We start from the raw sequence: 23,499 nt of genomic DNA on the forward strand, positions 1-23,499 counted from the left end.
GGCTTGCTGGGGGGGGTGGGGCCGGGTGAGGCTGTGCTGGGGTGGGGCGGGGCTGTGCTTGGGGGTGGGGCTTTCTGGGGGTGGGGCTGTGCTGAGGGGGCGGGGCGGGGCTGTGCTGGGGAGGGGCGGGGCCTCATTTCTGTGTCTGCCCACACATCACTGAGCATTGCCTGGTGTCTCCTCTGCTGTCACCAAGAGGCCCCCCTGAGCTGTGGGCCTTCCTGTGTTGCACGTGTCCGTTACCTCTGAGTTCAAGGGGCCTGTCAGAGATGGACTGCAAACCTCTTCTGCAGGCTCTGGACTGCCTTTTATTTAAAAACTTTTTTTACGTTTATTTGAGATAGAGCAAGTGAGCGCGGGGGAGGGGCAGACAGAGAGGGAGAGGATCCCAAGCAGGCTCTTTGGTGTCCGCGTAGAGTCCAACACGGGGCTCAATCTCAAAACCCGTGAGATCGTGACCCAAGCCACCAGGTGCCCCTGGACTGCCTTTTATTTTAATTGTGTCTTTTTTGGAGGTTTTATATTTCAGTGTTACCAGCGTTTTCCTTGGGACTTCTGTTGTCTGTATCCCACCTGAAAAGTTCTTACCCACAACAAGGCCGCAAATTGTGATTTGAAGTCTTACAGTTCCAGCGTTTATGTTTGCATCTGTGAGCCAGGCTGAGTGGGTTCTGAGTTTTGTTGATATGGGTCGGGGTTCAGTGGCTGTCCAGTTGGTCATCATCGTTGGGGGAAATGACTGAGTCACCTCGACGCTTGTGTCTGAAACCCCGTGACTGCTCACCTGGGTGTTGACTCGCCGTATCGACCTGGGTCTCCGCTTACATGATACGGAACTGCCTTGACTGGTGTAACTATAAAGTGAGTCCTGAATCGAGTCGGGAATTGGTTTCTCCTGTTTTCTGAGGGTATGTGTAGAATTGGTATTATTCTTCCCTTAAACATTTGGCAGAATTCTCCAAGGAAGCATGTGAGCTGACCATTTTCATTGTGGGAAGATTTGAGACTGCAGTTTCTTTAACGTTGCCGTGTCACATGTTACATGGTACAGCGTTACAGTGTTGCGGTATCACAACGTATACGCCTTAGCATACATGTTAATGTTGTAGCCGTAGCGTTACAGTGCTGTGGTGTTACGTGTTACAGCCATAGGTGGCAACGTTGTAGTGACACAGTGTTACATGCTGTGGCGTCACCGTGTCACCGTGCTGCAGTGTTGTCCAGGTTTCTGCTGCTACTCACATGAGTCAAATTTGATCATTTGTGTTTTCAAGGAACTTACCCATTTCATCAGACTTGTAAAAGGTACTGGCACGAAATTGTAATATTGCCTTAGTATTGTTTGAATGCCTGTATGGTCAGTAGTAAGACTGCCTTTTTCACTTCTGGTATTGCTGGTTTGTGTTTTCTCTGTTTCATACTTGACTTGTCTCACTGTGAGTATATCAATTTTATTGATTGTTTTAAAGAACCAGTTTTGGATTTCATTAATCTTCTCTATTTGTTCAATGTTGAGTTAATTGATTTTTGCTCATCTTGATGATTTCCTTCCTTTTCCTTACTCTGGGGTTAATTTGCTTTTGTTAGATCATTGACGTGAGACCTTTCTTCTTCCCTAGTAACGGGTATTTATTGCTGTAAATTTTTCCCTGTGCATCGCTTTACTTACACAATTTTGCATGTATTGTATTTTCATTTTATTCATTTAAAAATATTTTCTAATCTCCTTTGTGGTTTATTCTTTAACTAAGGGTTGCTTAGAAGGGTACTGCTTAATTTTCAAATAATTCTCTTTGTTTCCAGATACCTCTCTGTTACTAACTTCTGGTTTAGTGCTGTCCTGGCTGGCGAATGTTTCATATGGTTTCAGCTGTTACACATGCATTGGGACCTGCTGCACACTGGAGGTGCAGCGTGTCTTGTGCGTGTTCCCCGCGTGTTTGACAAGAGTGTGTCCATCTGTCATTGGGTATGAGTGTCCCATAATTGTCACTCAGGCCGAGGTGATCGACGGTGCCATTCAGGTCTTGGTATCCTCACGGATCTTCTGTCCCCCGATCTACTTTCTGCTGAGAGGATGCTGATAACCACGGCCGTGGATGTGTCTGCTTCTCCCCTCAAGCCCGTCAGTCTGTGCCTCGCACGTTTTCCAGCTGTGCTGTTAGGCGCATTGAACGTTGAGGATTTTTGTCTTCTTCATCCATTGCCCCCTTTGTCACTGTAAAACCTTCTTTTATCTCTACTTTCATGTGTTGTTCTGAATTCTCTAATGTTAGCGTAGCAGCTTTCATACAGCCATGTCACACGACGGATCTTCCGGTCCCTTTACTCACAGGTGTGTCTGATTTTCTGTAGGAAGTGCCCTCCTCGTAGCCCGTGTATGTGGGGTTTGCCCTTGGCCCCATCTGACCGTCTCCACTTTGCCCAGAGCGGTGGCAGTGGTGCTGTCCTCTAGGGCCTTGGTGATGATGGCCTGGCCACTGCTGGCCACTTGGGGACCGCGCGGGTGCCTCAGGTTTAGGCAGAGATACCGATATGTTCAGGCTTACATCCCCAACCCCAATATTTGTGGTATTTCCCTTTGTTGTTTGGGGGTAATTGTGTTGATGATGATTCCGTTGCTGATGATGGTAAGTCCGCTCTTGGCGTGTTAGTGACACCCGCTCCGTTCGTGGTTTAGCGCTAGCCGTACCCACACCTGTGCTCGCAGCCTGCCTCCGGGTAACACGGTGTCGCGCCGCGTGACGCGGGAACCTCCCAGAGCCGACCCCGGACGCCACGTTGTTGCTGGAAGCACCTGGCTGGCAGTTTGCTTTATCAACCGATGGCGTCTGAGATACCTTTAAAATGAGTCGTGTGCCTCCCTCCCGCACTCTGCTTTCTCGTGTGGATCCAAATTGCCTTTTATTGTTTCTTTTGACCCGACAGACTTCTTTTAGCTTTTCCTATGGTGCACATCTGGCTGAGACAGTCTCTCGGCTCTCTTGTCTAAAATAAATCTTTATCTTGCCTGTATTTTTGAAATATATTTCCATTGCGTGTAGAATTTTGGTCGAAAGGTGTTTTTTGTTTTCTTTCTCTTGGCACTTTGAAGATGTCCCTGCAGCGTGTTTGGGCTTGGCTTCCGCAGCTCTTACGGGGGCGGGGCGACCTTTGTGTTTCCTTCTGGGGTGGGGTACGTGCGTCTCTGGCCCCTCCGAAAGGGGCCCCTTCGCCACAGGCTTTCTGCGGTTTTCACTACTGTGCTTTGGGCTTTAAATTTTTAATATATGCATTTTTAAATGTTTATTTTTGAGACATGGAGTGAGCAGGAGAGGGGCGGAGAGAGAGACCGACTATCTGAAGCGGGCTCCGTGCTGACAGCAGTGAGCCTGATGCGGGGCTGGAACTCACGAACCGCGAGGCCATGACCTGAGCCCCACAGGCGCCCTTAGACTTTAGTATTTATTCTGCTTGTGACTTAATGAAGTTCTTGGAACTCGGTTTTTTATTGGATGGAATTTAGATACTTTGGGTTCTTACTTTTTGAAACTCTGCTCCCCTCTGTGGCTCCGTGGCTGCCGGGTCGTCGGGTGTCGCCCGAGATGCCCCGTGGCCCTGTCACCGCAGGGAACCTCGGTGTAGCATCGCACCCGCAGCTGACCCTGTGCAGTGGGAAGTCATTTCAGTGTCTCCTTGGGTGTTGGGGAGGGGGGGTGGCACGTCTGCAGCCTCTCCGGGTCTCCCCTGCTGCTCTGCACGCGCCTCGGTGTCCCATCAGCCTTTTGCAACTTTTATGCCTGTTTTTCTGCACTAGTGAGGTTGTCTCCACCATTCCTGGGCCTGATTTCCTGTTGAGTGACCTTTCTCACGGTTTGGGGTCACGTGCTCCTGCCTCTTCGTATGGCCCGCGAGTTGTGAGTGTGAATTTTGTGTCCTCCCTCCTCGGGTTTGGTTGTTCTCCTTGCGAGGCCTGGACTCTGTCCAGGGGCAGTAAACCTGCGGTGGGGGGGGGGGGGTCACGGTGCTGTTTGAGGGCACTTGTGCTGCGGCTGCGGCCTCCGCGGTCCCTGCCCAACGCTGCGGGTGCTGGGCGGCGTCCTCTCCTCTCTCCTCGTGTGACTTCCACCCATGCACACTGACCTTGTGTGGGGGAAGGGGGAGTGGCCTCCAGCTCCTTGTGCTCCCCGGGTCCTCGGCCGAGGGGCGTCTTTCCCTGTGTGAGCACAGACGTGTGCTTGGCCAGGGACCAGGGCACCGGGGCCGGCTTCTGGAGCCCCTCCTGCCTCATCGCCTCGCCCCTGTCTCCTGCCCCAGGGCAGCCACGGCACCTGCCAGGCCCCGGGGTCCCCCACCCCCGGACCCAGTGACGCCAGCTCCGCTCCGACCCGCCCTCCTTGCTCGCAGTCTGGACTTGCTTGTAGGAGACACCAGGGGACGAGCCGTGGGGGCCACGGGGCCGCACCAGGGCTGTCTGTGGTCAGAGCACCGCTTCCTGGCTTGCATGCAGGGGAGGGAAGGCCTGGGCCCTGCCCTCCCCCCCCCCCCCCCCCCCCCCGCCAACAGAAGCTCAAGTTGATCTGCCGCCCTGCGTTGTCATTCCGTGAAAAAGTGGCTTATGTTTGGGGGATTAATGTCCCTGTTCCTCCTCTGTGTTTCCTAAGCTGGTGGCCAGCCCCCCTCCATCCCCAGTCATGCCCAACAGACACGACATCCTCCCTCCGCCCCTGCGAGTCCCGCCTCCTCCAGTCCCGTCACCTCATTCTCCCACCCTCCCCCAGCCCCCGGTCTCTGCCCAGCGTTGGTCCCCTGTGCTGCATGCAGAGGCCCTGCTCGTGCTGTGTGGTCACCGTCTTGCTGCTTCCCTGTCTGACGGCTGCCTCGGTGTGGGATCTGGGCACACGTGCTCCAGGTGAACCCGGGCCCTGAGCGCCCCAGCCGTGTGTATGCGGACGCGGGCCTCTGTTGGGGTTCCGGCCCCTCCTTGGCGAAAAGTAAAGAAGAGGTTAAGCTGCCCCTGCGATAACACGGAGCCTCCGTTCCCTCATGCAGCCCCCCCACCCCCGCGGCTCCCCCCGGCCGTGGCTGCACCCCCTCGGTGGTGTCCCTGGGAGGGACGTCACACCCCATCATGTCCCAGCCGGGGAGAGGGTGAGGGGCAGTCCAGGGCTCCAGCCTCCTTGTGAGAACAAGAGGGGAAACTGCCCTCGGTTCTCTAATTCTGGGGTGAGAATTAGTCACGCGGCCCCTCCTGGCCGCAGGGGGTGTCCCGGGCTGTGTGGTCAGGTGCCAGGACCAGGGAGAGGCCGGGTCTGAGGGAGACAGCCCGCGTTGCCCCACAGCTGCAGCTGGCATCTGGCATCCCTGGCATCCCCTCTGCTGAGGTAGGAGCCCCCCACGGCCTCCCCACGGCCTCCCCCAGACCTCCGTGGAGGTGGAAGGCCATCTGGGTGGGGGACTTGCTGTCCTTTCTGCGGGGCTGGGATGTTTGCCAAGCCCCCTCCCCCCGCACCTGCCCTGTGCATCTGCCAGCTGCCCCCTCCCCTGCTTTCCACAGTGGCTCCTAGATGTGCCCCAAATCCCACGGCGGTGGTGGTGTAGACCAGGCTGGCATGCCCACCACCGCCCTGCTGGGGCCTCCCAGGCCCAGGCACCTGCCCGCTGGCCAGAGTCCATGCCGGCCCTGGATGCAGCTCCTCGGGGCAGTTTTGACCCAGCCCCCACTGCCTGCTGCATCCCACCCCTCCCCCCCCCACATCCCTATCCCCCTGCCCCTCCCCCCCTCCCCCCTGCCCCCCACACCCCACACCCCTGGCCCCCACACCCAAGCCCCTCGCACCCCTGTACCCCGCTCCCCACACCCCTGTCCCCCACACCCTGCACCCCTAACACCCCTCGCCCCTGCCCCTCAGCCCTGGCCCCCCTATGCCCCTACCCCCTGCCCCCCTGCCCCCTACATCTTGCACCCCTGCCTTGCTGCCCCCTGCAGCCCTGCCCCCCACACCCTGCACCCCTGCCCCCGACACCCTGTACCCCACACCCTTGCCCCCCACACCCTGACCCTAGCCAGTAATGGGCCCGATCACCCGCTTGCCCGCCCTGAGGGCTCTGCACTGACCAGCGGAGTGGAGGCTGGAGAGCTGCATCTGAGGTCTGGTCTCCTGCTGAGACCCTCGGCAGCCCTGCCCCGCCCTGCCCTGTGGGATGTAGCTCTCCTCACCTTTGTAAAGGCTGCAGTTCCAGTCCCTCCTTTGCCCTTTCCTGGGGCCACTCTCTGCGCCTCTGGGAGCTCAGCCTTGTCATCCTTGGTTTGGAGACAGAATGTCTCAAAGGCCATAAGCCCGTGTCATCTGGAAAGACGCATGCCCCGTGGGGTCAGGAGTAGACAGGGCACAGGCGGGGGCAGGACTTGGCCCAGGGCACAGGCCACTGTGACGAGCCAGGGGACGGGCTTGAAGAGATGTCCAGAGGAAGGTGGCTCTGAGAAGGGTGGCTGTTTGTCCCAGTGTAAGTGGCCTCTGGGATCACCTACACACAGACCTGGAGAATAGGAACGATTCTTGGAGCTGGATCTCTCCTCCCAGCATTTAGCGGGTGAGGCAGGCGGCCAGGCTGCGCCCCTGCCTGTGTCTGTCCTGTAGGAAAACGCACACCAGCCTCCCCACGTGTGGGCTGAGGCTGCACAGCCCAGGCGGGGCCCGGAGGCCACAGCCTCCCACCCGTCTGCCTCTGCGTTAAGCTCAGAGTGTGCACCCTGACCTTGTCATTGTGCACAAATCCCTGTCTGGGCCTGGCCCATTCAGGCTGAGGCGCCAGCCTCCCTGGGGACCGGTAGTAGTGGGTAGTATAGACACACGTGGGAGTCTTTCCTGTCCCAGGCTCCCTCAGGTGAGGGGCCCTGTGCGTTCTGTTGCCGGCTGGTGGCAGCCTTTCCAGGTTCTGAGAACGAAGCCACCGTGAGTGTCTTACACAAGCTTCGTGCGGACACGTTTGTGTTTCTGCGCGTAGCTACCCAAGAGGCCGTGGCCACGGGCAGGGCCTCGTCCCGTGAAGGGGGCAGACTTTTCCGTAGCGTCCACGAGAGTTTCGTGCTCGCCTGGTGGAGTGGGCCTTCCCGTCCCCCTAGGAGTGGGTGGTAACCACACGATGTTCGGCGTGGTCTTTCAGATCGAGATAAAGTTCACACAACGTAAAATTCACCACGTTGTCCGCCTTCACGTGGACGTTTCTGTGCTTGGTGGCGTATCCTGCAGTGTGCGTGACCATCCCCGCGAGTAATCCAGGACGTTCTGTAGCTCCAAGAGAACTCGTACGGCTGTCAGCAGCCATCCCATCCCCTGGCCCAGCCCCCGGCAGCCACGGGTCTGCTTTCTGTCCCTGGACCTGAACTCTTCCCGTACGCGGAGCCGCGTGGTGGGAGGCCCGTGTCCGGCCGCGTTCACGGGTGCGACGCCGTCGCTGTGCTGTCGCCACCAGCTCCTTCTCGAGGCTGCGTGGTGCTCGCCGTGGACTCGGGCCCCACGTCGTCAGATGCCGGCCGTTGGGTTGTTGCTGCCTTCTTTGTGTTAAAAACGTGTGTTTATTTTGAGAACAGTCACCGGAGCACGAGCCAGGGAGGGGCGGAGAGAAGGGAGAGGGGATCTCAAGCCAGCCGTGGTGTGTCAGCACAGAGCCGGACATGGGACTGGATCCCGTGAACCGTGAGATCATGACCTGAGCAGAAATCGAGAGTCGGACGCTTAACGGTGCTTAACCGGCCGCCCCCAAACGCCCCCGTTGGGTTGTTTCTGTTTTGTGACTCACATAAAGCTGCGGTGACCTCGGCTGTGCAGGCTCTCATGTGTGCCTGGGCCCTCGTTTCTGTCAAGGGCGCCCCGTGTGCAGGTGCAGGGGTGCCGGAGGCAGCTGGTACCCGGGTGGGCTTTTCTGAGGGTCCGCCCCTGCTTTCCTCCTTTTCCAGGGGCTTTGGGTGCCCCGGGGCGGGCTTGCTGTTCCCTCTCTGACACCGTGGGGCCACCCCAGCTGGGAGGGTGTTGCTGCCCCCGCTCCGTGAACCTGTGTGCTCCCTCTCCTGTCTTCTAGCCACCCAGGTGGACCCAGGTGACCTCCAGGAGCTGTTCCAGCAGACATCGGCCAGCGTCTTCCGGATCAACTCCAACGGTGAGTCCGTGGTGGGCCCAGCCTCACCCCTCCCCACCTGGCCGCCCGGGCCACCGAACACGCCCAGGAGGTCGAGGCGACTGGGGGAGGTGGCGTGCCCACTGCCCTCCCCTGACCCGGCCACCCTGCAGCCCAGACACTGTCGTCTCTTAGGACAGCATGGGCTGAGCCCTGGGGCCTCAGGGCGGGGCGGGGCGGGCCCGTGTGTGCTCCCTGGCCCGGCTGCTGTGATTTGGACGCATCCCCGTGGGGGAGGGCGGCCTCAGAGCCTCCCTCAGACGGGCAGTGCAGGTCAGCTCACGGGTCGAGGGTACTGGGGTCAGGAGCGACAGTCACGCCTCACGGGGCTGGGCCAGGCCTTATCCTTATTAACTCCTGCAGACGGTGGCGGGGGGGAGGGGGGGGGGGGGGGAGGGAGGGGAACGGAGGCAGGAGGACACAGGGACACGGGTGGCTCGCCGCACTCTGTGGGTGAGGGCTGATGTTTGCCCTGAACCTTGAGTTCTGTCAGGCCCGCCGGAGAGTGCTGACCAGGAGAGGAGAAAGAGATCCCCAGACCCAGGGGCCCTGGAGGCGGCTCCCAAGAGCCTTTGCGCCCACAAGGGCCTGGGGGCCTGTGCCCGAACAGGGGGAGGGTCCCTGCCTGGGAGGTTCTGTGGGGCTGGGGCTGGGCCGTGGCAGAAGCTGCCCCCAGTCACCTGGGTGGTCTCCCTGGCCTTGGCCCCCATGTCCTGGGGCCCCCCGGCCCTCCTCTGCTGGAGTCTGGGGGTCTCTGGGGGAGGTCTTTCTGTTCCTTATGTCCTTCCTTTCTCCTGGCAGTGACCTCCTTGGAGCAGAGCCTCCGGTCCCTGGGGACACCGAGTGACACGCAGGAGCTGAGGGAGAGCCTGTGAGTGTGCGATCGTGTGCGTGGCTGTGGGCGTGCCCGGGTGTGCCCTGCACCCCCTCGCACGCCTGCCTGTCCACGTCCCGGTGCAGCAGCTGCCCGGACCCCACACCTGCCCCACACGCCCGAGGGCCAGCCCCGCTTGCGCCCCGAGCCCGAGGCCACGCGTGCCCGGCGTCACCCTCTGGGAGGCACACTCGTGCCGCCTGCATGTAGTGGACACACGGGCTGGGTTGGAGAGTGGCTTTGTGGTTTTGACTCTGCCCCCAGGGGCTCCTGTTGGGGTTGCCTAGAGGCTGGCCCTGGTTTGGATTGGGTGAAGCAATGGCCTGGGGTGAGTTCCTCTCCTGACGGAAAGGCTTCTCGGGGGCTGGGTCCCTGGGGAAGAAGGAAGGGGACCTCTGCAGGGGGGGTAGCCTGGCTGGCAGGGGGCAGGGGGCAGCTCTGCTCACGCCCTGACACCCTGGGCCTGGCCGGATGTGACAAGGCCGCCACGTGGTCCCGGCATGGCGTGGATTGGGGGGCACCGAGGCGGGGTCCTGAGACTTGCCGTGAAGCTGGGGTTCCCCCTGCCACCTTCTTGCCAGGGGACCCCGGGCGGGTCCTGTGTGAGCCTGAGTCTCCTGCCTGGGAAAGACGACGGTGTGGATGCCGGAGCAAACGTGCTCGGGGGGTGTGGGCCGCGGCCAAGACCTCATGTCTCTTCCTGGCAGTGATGTCCGTTGGAGAGGTCACGGCTCCCTCTGTCTGTTTACTCACCCGCCCGCCTGTCCTCCGGCCGTCCCTACGGGCTGCCTGAGACCCCTCCTGCCAAGTGTGGGGGTCCAGAGCTTGAGGCAGCTGAGGGCCCTTGCAGATTTTCTGTGCAACTCTTTTTTTAATTATTCTTTTTATTTCTTTTTTAAAATAACGTATTGTTTTCTGATTGTGGAAGTAGCATATGCTCATTATAGGAAATTTGGACACACAGGATGTCTGAGGAGGCACTGTTAACATTTTGGTATTTCCTGCCAGCCTCTTCCCAGATCCTTACGCGTCTTGCAGATTTGGATTTCAGTGAATAATGTTCCGGTCCCGCCTTTTGCTGTTAGGGTTCTGGGGTGCGTGTGCCCTTCATCACACACTAAAAACACGTTTTGTGGAGCCGCGGAGGACACTGTCCAATGTGCGTAGTTACTGTGCTGAGACCTGGAGCCGTATCTGTGGCTCTTCCCGCTTGTCAGCTGCCTGACCAGACCCCGGGAGGGTGCTGGGGTTGGTCTCTGTGTTTGCCTGTTCCGGGGTAGGTCCCTGAAGTGGTGTCCCCTGGGTCAAGCGATGGCATTTTCAGGGCCCCTGGCCCTCGAACACGTTTCCTGGGCTGCGTTGCCCAGCTGGCCGAAGGCTGATGTCACCAACGGGGGTCTGGAGTGGAGAGCTGGCTCCTGCTTTCCCGGCCGGACTCTGGGCCTGCCCGCGGTGACTGAGGGCTGTGGGGGCCTCTGCCCCGTCCGCCTCCACCTTCAGATGCAGCCACTCTGGCCTTTAGCACCTGCCTGCCCCGCACCCTCTCCCCTGACCATACCCGCCCCCCCCCCCCACTCCCATCTGGCTCCTCCTCCCGAGGGGCAGTTCCTAACCAGGCTACAAGCCTGGAACCTTCCAGGGCCCCATTCATCGTGGAGTGTTAGTTTTTCTAAATGATGGAGACCAGCATAGGGGGCCAACCAGCTCTGTTTTCTCCACATTGACGTTCATTGGCTTTTTTATTTTGCCAGATAAGGACATTTTAAAAAGTCCATTATGGCATCCGTTATTGCCATCATTTTGTGGAAGGCAAGACATTTCAGTGCGACGGAAGTAGATGGGATCCGGTCTTGGGAGAGAGGACGTTCCTTCAAGATGAATTAAGCTAGTGACCTGTGAACCTCAGGGCTGAACGTGATTTTCTCGCCTTGCACGAGACAGGTGTGGACTTGGCCATCTTGTCGGGACCGTGAGGGACCCTGCCTTGGGCACACCATCGTAGGCTCCCAGGTTGGCCAGGGTGGCCGGGTTGTAGCTCTCTCTCCCCCGTGGTGTGAAGCTAGGTGACAGCGGGACCTGGTTTGTCTGTCTCTTGGGGTTGTCACCCAGAGTGCTGTTGAACAGATGGATGGTCATTCCAGGAGCCCTGACGGGAAGTCTGCCCGCGGTACCCTCAGCCTTGTAACCACGCAGCGGGGCGGCCCTGGCTCCTGTCTCTAGGGCCCCAGGCAAGGCGTCTGGATGACCTAGCTGTCATCAGCCTGGGTTCGCAGCCGACAGGAGGGCCCCCAGCTCTGGTGCTCTGCTGGCCCCGGCTCCTCCGAGCAGGCGTGGGGCTGGGCGCACTGGCTGAGTCCCGTGGTGGTCGACGCCCAGACAGGCCCTCCCCTCTGATTCTCACGGCGCCATCTGTGAACGGGCTGTGGGCCCCGACCTCGCTACGACGGAGCGAGGGGGTGCCGGGGCACTGGAGGCTGCAGTGAGCCGGGCTCCAAGCGAGGATGAGTGTACCCAAGGAGCAGAAAGCAGACGCAGGTGGGCGGCCCTGCCTGGGGTGCACAGGGGGGCACGCCAGCCCCCGCCTCCCACCCTTCCACCTTCACGGGGGGCATCTCTTCTTCCGGAGCCCGCCTGGTGCCACCTCCCTCCCTCAGGGGCTGCGACTCAGCTTCCTCCACCAGAAACACCTGGCCTCTTGCGTCCTGCTCCCGTGACCACAGACGGCCCCAGGCCGTTGTTCGGGTAGAGGCCTGAGTCCGTGAAGCAGGGGACCCTAGGGATGCATCGGCCATCCCGCCCTCCAGCACGGCCTGCCTCTTCTACTCCAGAACCCCTCCCTTGGCGCACCCCCACAACGCCCCATGGTGCTCTCCCCCCATTCCCCGTCGCACCCCGCAACACCCTGCCGCCTCTGGAGCCTGGGGCCTGGGCCGGCTTGGCCCTAGACCCGTGTGCTGACGGGCTGCAGCAGTGGGGTGTGGGGAGGGCCAGCCTGTCCCCTCCCGGCTGCGTGACAGGCCCTGTAACCTGGGTGGGCCTGGACCCTTCTGGGTGATGTCCTGTTGGAAGAGGCAATGACGGCTTCTGCGCCTGGTGCTGGGCCCGGCCCCACAGAAATCTAGTCAGGCCTGGCTGCAGCCTGATGATGATCCAGGGGGCGGGTGCAGGGGGTGGGTGCACAGTGGGAGCAGAGGGTGGTGTGGGGAGGGTGGCAGTGCTCTTGGAGGCTCTGGCGGCCGCTGGGCCCACAGCTCAGGGTCCGTGCCGCGGTCGCCAGAGCTCCAAGACCCTCCCTCCCCGTTGCCGGAGATGGTGGCGTCTCGGGACTGAGGCCTGTGTGTGGGCGCTCACCAATCCACCGGGTGTTTTGTGGGGTCTCCGCCTGGAGACGGGCTGGATGGGGCAGGTGTGCGTGGGGGTAGGTTGGGTAGTGTGGGACCCTGACCCGTCCTCACGGGGGTCTCGGCAGTGCCCCCTTCCCTTAGTAACCGGGCTGTCCCACCTGAGTCACAGGTACACAGGTGCACATTTGATAATGGAGGCCATGCCTGGCGGGGGCACCTGATGGGGTGCCGAGGGCCCGGTCCCATCCCTGCAGCCGGACTCTGTTTGCGTCCCAGCCCCGGCGGCCGCCCTCCGTCTCCCTGGGGGTCTTGCACCCTGAAGGAGGGAGGTGACCACCCAGTGTTCCGTTCCTAGTGTGTGACAGAGGGGACCGTCTCCCTGGGGCTTTCTGACTGGCTGCCTCTGGTCTGCGGGGCTGTTGCCTCACCCTGTGCAAGTCGAGGTGGCCCTGAGCGGGGGTGTCTGTGAGAGACGTCTGCCCAGCTGCTGCCCAGGGTGCAGGGCCGAGGCCCGGGGTGGGGGGTGGGCAGGGAGGGGGTGGGGCTCTTGGCCCAAGTGAGCAGCCCTCCCTCTCCTCCCCACAGCAAGGATTTGTGTGTCAGGATGGGCACCCAGGGGACCAGGGGGGCCTGGATCAGGGTGGTCCGCACCACGCGGGCCGGGGCTCTCGGAGGGGCTTCGTGCCGACGGCCGGTGCTGCTGCAGGGGCACTGGACAGGCTCTGTCCCTCCTCTTCCCAGAACTCAGACGACCCGCGCTTCTGACTCCAGCCTTTCCACAGCTGCGCAGACACCGAGCTGGAGTTTGCTCGAGAACTGGGGGGGCAGGGGGGGCGCCCTCTGCAGCCCGTTCTGTTACCGCTGATCTGTGATGGACCCTGATCACCTGGGCTGACCGGAGACCTGCCCCTGACTCCTCGGAGCTGCCTCTGGGGTCGGAGCCTCACCGACCAGGTCTTTTTTTTTAAGCACATGAGGAAACTGAGGCTGGGGAGGGGAGGGCTTTCTTGGGGCCACAGAGCGAGAGCAGAGCTGTGGAGGACCGTTCCCCGGGAAGTGGACGTGGAGTGCACCTGTCGTCTTGGGCCTGGAGACGCCACAGGGACTTGGACGTGATGTTGGGCCCCGTCTCTAGGGGAAACCGAGGCCAGTAGGACCGAAAGCCACAGAGCTGGTGCACCACAGGTCGGCAGGGCCAGCGAGGAGGCCCGTGCTGCCTCCAGACGTCTGGGACTCTGCCGGGAACACTCAGAGCTGAGGCGACACCACAGCTGGGGCTGGTGCGTCTGGAAGCTTCTTTACTGACGATGGGCCCAGCCAGGGTAGCACCCGCAGCGTCTGCACACGGTCTCTTGTGGCACGGCGGCCTCACGGTGCTGCTTCAGCACAGGGCTCCACGCAAACGCTGCTGCAGAGACGGTGGAGGTGAGCCCCCTGGACCAAGGAGAAGGGACCCGCTCCACCTCAGGGGGAGGCTCTCTTTCCAAGCTGCCATACGCTGCAGAGCACAGTGGTCGTGGCACGTTCGAGGAGCCAGGAGGAGGGGCCTGCAGCCGAGTGAGGTGTCTGTGAGGTGGGCACAGGGCCTTGTAGGCCTGGCAGATGGCTTGGGCTTTATTTCCAAAGCAGTGGAAAGCCAATGGAAGGTTCTAGAAGGCAGTGGCGTGATGGATGCAGGCTATCACTGTGGGTGGAGGGAGCCCCGGGCGGCGCCTGGAGAACTGCCCCCTCAGCCTGGCAGGTCAGGGGCTGTGGACAGACCCCTCCACCCCAGGCAGCCAGGACCCCGGAGCATCCCTGACGACCAAGCAGCTGTGAATTATGCAGTGCTGCGGGAGAGGCTCACCCCTGCCCGCAGGCTGGGTACAGCCAGGCTTCCAGGCTTGGTGAGCACACGCTGGGCACGTAGCTGGGCCCGTAAAGCACGGGCTGTTTGCTCCTGGTCTCCCCGAACCTGCCCGAGGGCACAGCCCCAGGATGGCGGAGCCCCCTTCTGCCCGGGCCTCCTGGGGCTCTTGGATTTCGTGGGGAAAGGGGGCAGGAAGGGGAAGGGGTTTTTGAAAGTATCCAGGAAGGACTGGGGAAGGTGCACGGGGACTGACTGTCGGATTTGGCAGAAGGGAAGGTCCCCGTGACCGTGAGAAGGCACGGGGTGCGTCACATTGCCCCACGTTGTGGCACAGACCCGTCCACTCCTGCGTACGGCCGAGTGATCCTCCATTGTGTGGACACACCCTGCCGTGGTCCCGATGCTCGTGCCCCTCCAAATCCTTAGGTTGGAACTAAGGCCAGGGGGATGGTGTCGGCAGGCGGGCCCTCGGGGAGGCGAGGAGGTCCTGGGGTGGAGCCCTCGTGGGTGGGGTTAGTGCCCTTGGGAAAGGACCCAGAGAGCTCCCTCGCCCCTTCCACAGACTTGTCTGGCTCCCTGAGGCCGGGGGGGCGCCTGGGTCCTGCGGGCTGCCTGCTGTGTGTCCCGTCCCGCGCGCCCCTGAGGTTAAGCCCCTGGGAGTGCCGCGTGGGTAGGGGTCCTGGCTAATTTATTTATGATTATCCAGTTCCAGCACCGTTTGTTGGGAGGATTTTCCTTTCCCTGTTGAATACTTGGGCACCTTTTTCAAAACTTGCTGGACTTGGTCTGTGCGGCTGTGTTTCGGGTTATTCTGTCTCATTGACACGTCGGTCTGTTCGACGGCACCACGTTGTCTCCATCACTGAACCTTTATAGGACGTTCCGGTGCCAGCTGTGGGCACCTGCAGCTTTGCTCATCTGCGGTTGGAGTTGTTTTGGACACGTCCGGTCCTTGGCATTTCAATATAAATTTTACAGTAGCCGGTCAGTGCCTGAGTTTTCAGTCCTGCTGTAATTTTAATTAAGATTGTATCGAATCTGTAGACCAGCGAAGGGAGAATTGACATCTTTATGATCGAGTTTTCCAACCCGTGAGTGTGGTCAGAATTTCTTTCATTTACGTACTCTCCTGTTTAGCTGTTCCTCGTAGGTTAGCATGTGTTTTGTCCAATTTATCGTTAGCAATTTCATACTTTTCATACTGTTACACAAATTATTACTGTTTAAATTTCACTTTCCGGTTGTTGGCTACAAGTACGCAGAAATGCCCCTGATTGTGTGTCGCCCTGTGTCCTCGGGCTTTGGTAGATTCTCTTTATCTGATTGAACAAGTTCCATTCTTTTTTTGACTTTTCTTAGAGTTTCCATAGTGAATCGATGTTGAATTTTGACAACCGCTTTTTCTGTATAATGTATTGGGATGGTTTTCTGTATTCAAAATTTTATTCTGTGAATATGAGAATTTCATTAATTGCTTTAAAATTTTTTTAATGCTTATTTTATTTTTGAGAGAGAGTGAGAGCACGTGCATGCAAGTGGGCAGGGGGCAGAGAGAGAGAGAAAGGGAGAGAGGGAGGCACAGAATCCGAAGCAGGCTCCAGGCTCCAAGCTGTCAGCACAGAGCCCGACGTGGGGCTGGAACCCACGAACCGTGAGATCATGACCTGAGCCAAAGTCAGACGCTCAACTGACTGAGCCTCCCAGGTACCCCTCATTAATTGCTTTTGGAATGGTAGGCCAACCTTACATTCCTTGGATGAACTCCTCTTGGCCACGATGTATCATTCCTCTTACGTATTGTTGGATTCAGTGACTCTGGTGTTAAGGGTTTCTGCTCCTGTGTTTGTGAGTGACGGGAGGTGTTTTCTCTTCTAGAGTCTTTGCTTGGGTTCTGGTGTTGGTGTAACGCTTGCCTCAGGAGAGGTGAGTGGTCCATCGGTGTTTGGGGAGCATGTGGTGTTGGTACAACCTCTGCTTTAAACATGTGGTGGAGAGGCCGTCTGTCCTTGGGTTTTGCGGGAATGTTTCTAAGAACGTATTTAAGTCCTCTGATAGAGACAGAGCTACTTAGGTTTTCCCTTTCTTCTTGGGTCAGTTTTGACGATTCGTGCCTTTGGAGAAATTTTCATGTTTTGTCTTAGTTATGAAATCTGTTATAATAGATTCATAAAACCTCCTAATAAACTTTTTCATGTTGGAGCTGGAGTCCTGTTCTCTCTTTTAGTCTCGGTATTGGTAATTTGTGAGTGTTTTCCTCAACTTGTCTAGACAGAGTTGTGCAGTTTGTTTTATTTTTGCGTAGTTGACACGGCGTTTTGAGAGCTGTACAGTGTTTTGGTGCTTTCAAAGAATGCCTTGTGATTTTATGGATCGCTTCTATTATTGGTCTGCTGTACTGCATTAACTCCTGAGCTTCATCGTGTCTGTCGTGTCTCTCCTCTTATACTTCCTTTGCGGTTGGCGGCTGGCTTCTCGGGCAGCCGTAAGACATTCATTTTCCGTCTTCCCTGCTGTGGGCAGGTGAGCCCCGCTTCCCCTTCCAGGGCCGCTCGCGCCACGTCCACGGCTCTTGTCCCTTGAGTTTCATTTCCTCCCGGTTTCCCTCTGTTCATGGCGGCACAGGTGGCCTGCATCAGACGCTGCTCCGCGCTGGGTCTCTCGATCGGGTTCCTTATTAAGACGAGCAGCATGGAGGTGGGCCACGTCCAGACGTCCCTGTGGCCCTGGCTGCCTTGCCCTGACTGATGGCCGCCCCCCACCCCCAGCCTCTGGGAGCCCCAGTCACTTCTGGGGTGTGCTGGTTGCCATCCCTCTGTTTGCCGGGGGCCTCAGCAGAGTGGTGTGGTGCCTGGGAATGGCCGGGTTGGGTAGGGAGGCCTCGCTCGCTGCACGAGCGGTCGCCGTTCCTGGGGGAGACAGCTCACCGCCCCCAGCACGGGAAGCGGCTGACCGTCTCCTCACACTATTTCTGTGTTCTCGCTAGAGGCTCCGCAGAGCCGCGGGCATGGCTGGACGGGAGCGGGGGCACTTTGTGACCCTTTCCCTGCCAGGAGTTTGGTGGCATCAAGGAGGGCAGAAGTGGAGAGGGCGGTGGGGGCGGGGCGGGGGTGGGGCGGGGCGTGCCTGCCCTTCCCAGTTCGAGGAGGCACTTGTCCCACTGCCCCCGCCACCGCAGCGTCCTCTGTCCAGGCGGCTGCGTGCACCGTCCGTCAGGGTGTCTGAGGAGGTGGCAGTGGGGCATGGGCAGCGAGGCAGGGGTCTGTCCGGCGGCACGTTGGGAACAGGGGGCCGTGGGACCATGTGACACAGGGGGGGACTGCACTTCCACAGGAACACACGCGGCCACGTCGGGGAGCTCAAGGGTCCGGAGGATGTGGGGGAGCTGCGGGCACCGAGGGCGTGGGGGGGCCGGCGGAAGGCGGCCCGAGTCTGGGTTAGGTCTGAGGGCCATGCCGCCCTCAAGAATGAGAGGAAGGAGGCTTCGGGAAGAGCGGCCCCAGGGCTTTTTCTGGAGGGACGGAGCTGCCCCGAGCTGCCGTGGGGGGGCCTGCGGAGGGCGGGCTGGGAAGGGGGTAGGGCGGTTTGGGCACATGGACGTTGAGATGTCCGCTGGACCTCCGGGGCTGTTGGAGGGGCTGGGCCCGAGTTCAGGCCCAGGTGTGGGTGTGACTGGGGGACAGCGGCACACATGTGACTTCAGGCCCTGAGGCCGCATGAGAACACCCAAGAGCCGAGCCCAGGGAGTGAAGAAGGTGGTCCAGGGTCTGAGCCCCCAGCTGAGACCCAAGGAGGTCAGAGGGACGAGGGGCCAGCTGAGCACCTTGTGCAAGATGGCCTCGAGCTGGGAGGGCACCATGGGGCGTGGGAAGGAGTGTGGGAGCCACGGGGCGTGGGGAGCAGTGTGGGCACCAGGGGGTGGGGGGCAGTGTGGGGGCCAGAGGGCGTGGGAAGGAGTGTGGGGGCCACGGGGCGTGGGGGGCAGTGTGGTTACCAGGGGGTGGGGGGCAGTGTGGGGGCCACGGGAGGAGGTGCGGCAAGGTGGATGGAGGGCTCAGTGGTGGGTGCGACCGTGTGAGTGAACCCTTCCGCTGGCGGAAGGGGGCTCACACGCTGCACCCCCCAGGCTGGCCTGGGGTCTCCTTCCCATCCTACTCCCCCCTTCACCTTCCGGCGTGGGCGACTCCCCCTCTTTATGCCACATGCTTGTATGGCCCACAGGCAGGGGCCAGGGACCCAGGCCCACGTCTGCCAGGCGTCCACCTTGTCAGATGGTGCCCCCGCCCCCACCTCTGCTACACGGGGTCCTGCAGGGAGCAAAGGGGGGCATCAGGCTGCAGCTTGAAGGGTCAGGAGGGCTCTACTCTGTTATCTGTTGGGCCCAAAGCCAGGCCAGGGTCCCTTCCTTGCCCCACGTGTGTGCCTGCAGAGGCCCCGGGGCTGGGTTTGCCACCCCGCCCCCACCCCCCCGGCCCCGTGTCACTCCATCCAGAGGGACAGCGGTCAACCCAAGCAGGTGAGGGGCTGGTCTTTTCAGTCCCTTCCAGGTCACCCTCGGAACCGTGAATTGTGAGCGGGGGGAGGCCCGGGCCCAGCCTCCCTGTGCTCCTGGGTCAGGAGGTGGGAGTGTCCCCCCAGCCCACAGAGCCGTGGTCCCAGGCATGTCTGCGGCCCCCCTGCTGCCCCAGGTTCCCAACTGTTGCTGACCCTGGTGGTGGGTGGCCCTCTCCCCAGGGAGGGCTCGTGGCCGGCCTCCTCATGCTTGCCTGTGGGGTGTGGGGCCGCCGTGCACAGAAGGGGTCCGTCCCGATCCAGGCCTCACTCCTATCATTCTCTCCCCCTTCCTCACCCCTGTCTCTGCCCCAATTCTCTGCTCCCTGCTGCCTTCTCCGTCTGTGGGTGTGTCTGTCCGTCCCTCTCTGGGCCTCCAATCCTTGTCCCCTCCCATGGCCGCTGTCTCTTGTGCCTCTGGCTCTTTCCTTCCTGGGATTCTCCCCTCCCGTGTTCTCGTTCACCACGCGTGTCTCCTGCCCTCCCCTCCCCCTGCCCTCGTGTGTCTGGCCACCTTTCCGCTGCCCCTGCCCCCACTTCCTCTCCGTCTCCCCCTCCGTCCGTGCCGGTCCTGCTCCCACCCCCACCCCGTCCTGGCTCAGCCACGCGGCGCAGCAGGGGACCAACAAGACCGTCGCGGCCAGCGCCAGCGCCTTGAAGCAGATGGCGGAGCTCCTGCGGGGCTGCTCCCGGGTAGGTGGTCCTGGAGGCCGTGGCGGGGGGCCCCGGGGACACTGACATGCCCAAGATGTCCACGCCGGCCTGGGATCGGCCAACGTGGCTGCACGGGCCGGAGCTCAGCGCGCTCACTGGGCGCCCGCTGTATGCCGGGCGCTGCTGTGGAGTCCGTGTCCCTGCTGGGTCATCCCGATGGACACAGATGAACCTCCCCCCCTCCCCCCACATCGCCCTGCCACCCAGCCTGCCACCCCTCACCCTCTGTCACCACCGTCATCTCTGTCCTTGCCAACGCCACCGCTCATCATCGGAGCACAAGCATTACCGCTGTGGTCACAACTGCCCCTTCACAGCCCTGACCCTTATCACACCTCCCCGTGGCCCTCCCCCCTGCAGCCCCTCCCCCCACAGCCCCTCCCCTGTCATCTTCATCGTCGGCCTCTTACTTCCCTCCACCCCCATTTGCTAGGTCAGCGCACCCCTGTCTGCTGTCCCTCCCCGCCCTGCCCAATCCCCAAAGGCTGGAGGGTGCTTGTCATGAAACGGTAAATACCCTCAGACCCTCAGCCGCCACAGAGCGGGATCGTGCTCTTAAGTTGTAGTTTTTCACTGCCCATCACACGGTGCCGGGGCCCCCTCACGCTGCCTCGGTCGACGTGGGTTCTGGGGACGCTCAAGTCCAGCCTCCCCAGAGAGAGGCGGGACGCTGGTGAGGAAGGCGCACTGTGGCTTTCCGGTGAAATGCCCGAGATGCCAGCTGTGCTGCCTGAGGTCCGCTCAGTGACGGAGGCCGGTGCAGAAGCCACGCGTTGTGTGGTGTGGCCCCGTTTGCACAAAGGCTCTGCAAGATGCAGACCTGGGCGGACAGCAGGGGTGGGGGCTGCGTGGCTGGAGGGGAGCTGGGAGGGCCCGCGGGGCCCCGGGCGCTCTCTGGGCCGGTGGACGGGGGCACGGGGAACGGTGCTTTTGTGGTGTTGGCCACGTGTGTGGCCTCCTCATGCATGGCGTGGGTCTTTGCTCGTGGGCTCCGTGTTGCCTCCTTCATCCAAGAGCACGTCTCCGGGGCCTCCCGTGCGCAGCTCTGCACGCCACATCCGCGTTGGGCGCTCCTGGCCGTCTGCGCATGGCTGTTCCCACCCCCGTTTATATGGAAGGACCCTGAGGCTGGGAGAGGGCCCCGCCCAGAGCTTTGCAGCCCCAGGGAGGAGCCTTGGCTAGATCGCAGCCCTGGTCTTTCTGGGGCCAGAGTCCGTGGTGTCACCGGTGTGCACCCTGGAGGCCAGGGATCAGAGCTTGAATCCCTTGGGGGTCAGAGGGATCGCTTCTAGCCTAACGTGTCCTTCTTTGTGTCCACCCACCCGCCCGCGTAAGAACCCAGCACACGCTGAGCACTTACTCTGTGCCCCTGGGAGAAGGACACAAGTGAGGTCCCCTCTGAGGTGCTCGTGGTCCCCTGGTAGCACACGTGGCCGGAGGGGCTGCAGGGGCTGCTGTCCCCGCAGAAGAAAGGCCGTGCCCTCACATGGGCTGCTGCTGGGTCTCACGGACCGGAGAGCCGGAGGAGTTTTCTCAGTGCCTGGGCTCTTAGCTCTGTCCTGAGGTGCGCGTGTGGGGCCCCTCGCAAGGGCCTGAGCCGGACGCTCAGACAGGGCTCCGCAGACCCGTGCCCGCTGGCATCGCTGAGGGTGAACAGCCTGCCTGCGTGGCCGCAGCCGGTCCTCCACGGGCTCGCATGGGGGCGCAGGGTGGTGGTGGGGGGGGGGGGTGGGCACCAAGCCCAGGGGCCGAGTTCAGGTTGGAGGTGCCCAGGGTCCCCGTCGGTGACCCGTCCTGGGGCAAGGGCACAGGGCGCCGGTGTGACTTTGTCTGTGCCGGTGCTGCGTGGAGGGAGGGGAGGGGAGGGGCTCCTGGCGGCCTGTGGAGCTCACAGGACGCCGGCAGGCAGCCTTCAGGGCTTGCTCATCCTTCCCTGCTCTGGAAGTATGCTCGAGCGCCACTTTTCTGCCAGGCATCCTTCTGGGCACCAGGGCGCACCGGCAAACACACCAAGTCCTGTTCCGGTGCAGGGGTGAGGCCGTGCGTGCTGCCAAGCTCAGTGGTGAGGGGACGGTCCGACACTGGGGGTGTCAGCTGCAGCCTTGCGTGTGGCTGGGTGCAGGGCTCTGGGTCAGTGGCCTGGCTCTGTGGCCTGGCTCCACCACCTGTGTGGCCTTGAACCGGCCCCGTGGAATTCGGACTGAGGTCTCCTGAGCCCTCAGGTAGCGAGATGTTGTGCGGACCAGACATGTGTATGGTGTCGGCCCAGCGCCTGGCTCCACGGCGGGTGCCGAGGGCGTCGTGCGTGGGATCGCGGGGGGAGGCGTCTGCGGGGACGCAGGCCAAGCCTGTGGAGCCCGTGCTGGTGTCTGAGATGGCACGAGACGGCATGGGGCGAAGTGGATGGGGCCGAGCCCCGTTCCCAGGGCAGAGGCGTGACGGCAGTGTGGGGCCGGATGGGGGCTGGGGGCACGGTGCGGCCTGCGCCCTGAGGGACGGGGGGCCGAGGAGCGTGAGGAATGAGCGGCTGGAGGAGGCCACGGGGCAGGACAGGGCCTCGGCTGCCTGTTGAGGCCACACTCCCTCTTTGCAGCAGGAGCATCTCCAGCTGGACCGCCTCAGAACTCAGCTGTCGGATGCCATTCAGCGCTACGGCGCAGTGCAGAAGGTGAGGCACTCCTGGTGGGGGCGGCTGGCCAGGTGGGGGTGGGTCTCGGTCCCTCGGGCACCTGCTCGGGCACTCTTGTCCCTGGGCTGGCCTGGTGTGGTTCTGGCCCCTAGAGCAGAGGGCTGGGCCGGGAGCCACAGGCTCCCAGTGTGTGCAGTGGAGGAACCTTACCGTCTGGTGCCCAGGAGGCATCAGCAGAGCCCTGCCGGGAGGTGGGAAGACGGGAGACCCTCATCCTGACGGAAGGACACGGAGACCCGGAGCTTAAGAGTGTGGGAGGGGGCCGCCCCCTGGGTAGTCAGCAGAGCCCGGCCAGGTGCCTGGCCGAGCACCCGGCTTTCCTGAGACCTGGATGTCTCCCTCCGGCCGCGGAGTTGACGGTGTGCGTTGCTGTCAGTGACCGTCCCGTACTGCGTGCTCAGCTGACCATCTCTTCTCTCCTCCCCACCCTTCTGTTCCTCCCGTCTCCCTCTATTATTTAACAGAAAATTGCAGAAAAGTCCAGAGCCCTGCTTCCCGCTGCGCAGAGGGGCGGCACGCAGCAGGTGGGTGCTGAGGGACCGCCACGGTCGGGGGGGCGTTAGGTGACGGCACAGAGTCCACTCACTGCCCTCGGTACAGGGGGCGCCGAGGGCGGAGGCCCCATCTGGGGGAGGGGGATCTGACTTGACGAAGGACCTTTTAGAAAGCCGGTATTCTGGCCTCAGTCCTCCGGCGCAGGCTCGAGACAGGGTACTGGGGGCTGACCGTCTGCTTGCCTTCAGGACGGGCTTGTTCCCGCCAGCCCTCCCGGGGGGAGAAACGGGTAGAAACTGGAGTCCTACATGAACAGGGCAGGGAGTGGACGGGAACCGCGTCTGAAGGTGCAGTGGCTGAGACTTCTCCAAAAGTGTCCAAATATTTCAAGCCACGGGTTGAAGAGCCTCCATCATACACAGGGTAAATTTACCCTGTTCCTTAAAAACCACCCTTACTCGTATCATAATAAGATTTTGAAAACCTAAGACAAAGATAAAATCCTAACAGCAGATTAAAACCTGAGGAAAGAAGTCATGTTATTTTATTTTTTAATGTTTGTTTATTTGTTTATTTATTTTTAATGTTTATTTATTTTTGAGATAGAGACAGAGCATGAACGGGGGAGGGTCAGAGAGAGAGGGAGACACAGAGTCTGAAACGGGCTCCAGGCTCTGAGCTGTTAGCACAGAGCCCGACGCGGGGCTCGAACTCACGAGCCGCGAGATCACGACCTGAGCCGAAGCCGGATGCTCAACCGACTGAGCCACCGAGGCGCCCCAGTGTTTATTTATTTTTGAGAGAGATAGAAACCGAGTACAAGTGAGGG

At 61.0% G+C, this 23,499-nt stretch overlaps 1 protein-coding gene across 13 annotated transcripts in view; it reads left to right on the forward strand.

Moving 5' to 3' along the window:
• The window catches only part of TSNARE1 (t-SNARE domain containing 1), a 154,033-nt gene that overhangs the window by 48,799 nt on the left and 81,735 nt on the right, over window positions 1-23,499 (forward strand). For 12 of the 13 annotated variants that reach the window (XR_006706129.1, XM_045453493.1, XM_045453490.1 and 9 more), the window contains 5 exons: window positions 8,062-8,139; window positions 8,959-9,028; window positions 19,375-19,465; window positions 22,080-22,154; window positions 22,640-22,699. Coding sequence is in view for 12 of the 13 variants with exons in the window: in XM_045453493.1 (XP_045309449.1) it covers window positions 8,062-8,139; window positions 8,959-9,028; window positions 19,375-19,465; window positions 22,080-22,154; window positions 22,640-22,699 (374 nt within the window). In the remaining variant the exon portion in view is untranslated. The remainder of the gene's footprint in view (window positions 1-8,061; window positions 8,140-8,958; window positions 9,029-19,374; window positions 19,466-22,079; window positions 22,155-22,639; window positions 22,700-23,499) is intronic. The other variant, XM_045453492.1, reaches the window with a different exon arrangement.

The sequence above is a fragment of the Leopardus geoffroyi genome, chromosome C3, assembly GCF_018350155.1.
Source record: "Leopardus geoffroyi isolate Oge1 chromosome C3, O.geoffroyi_Oge1_pat1.0, whole genome shotgun sequence".
NCBI classification, from domain to species: domain Eukaryota; kingdom Metazoa; phylum Chordata; class Mammalia; order Carnivora; family Felidae; genus Leopardus; species Leopardus geoffroyi.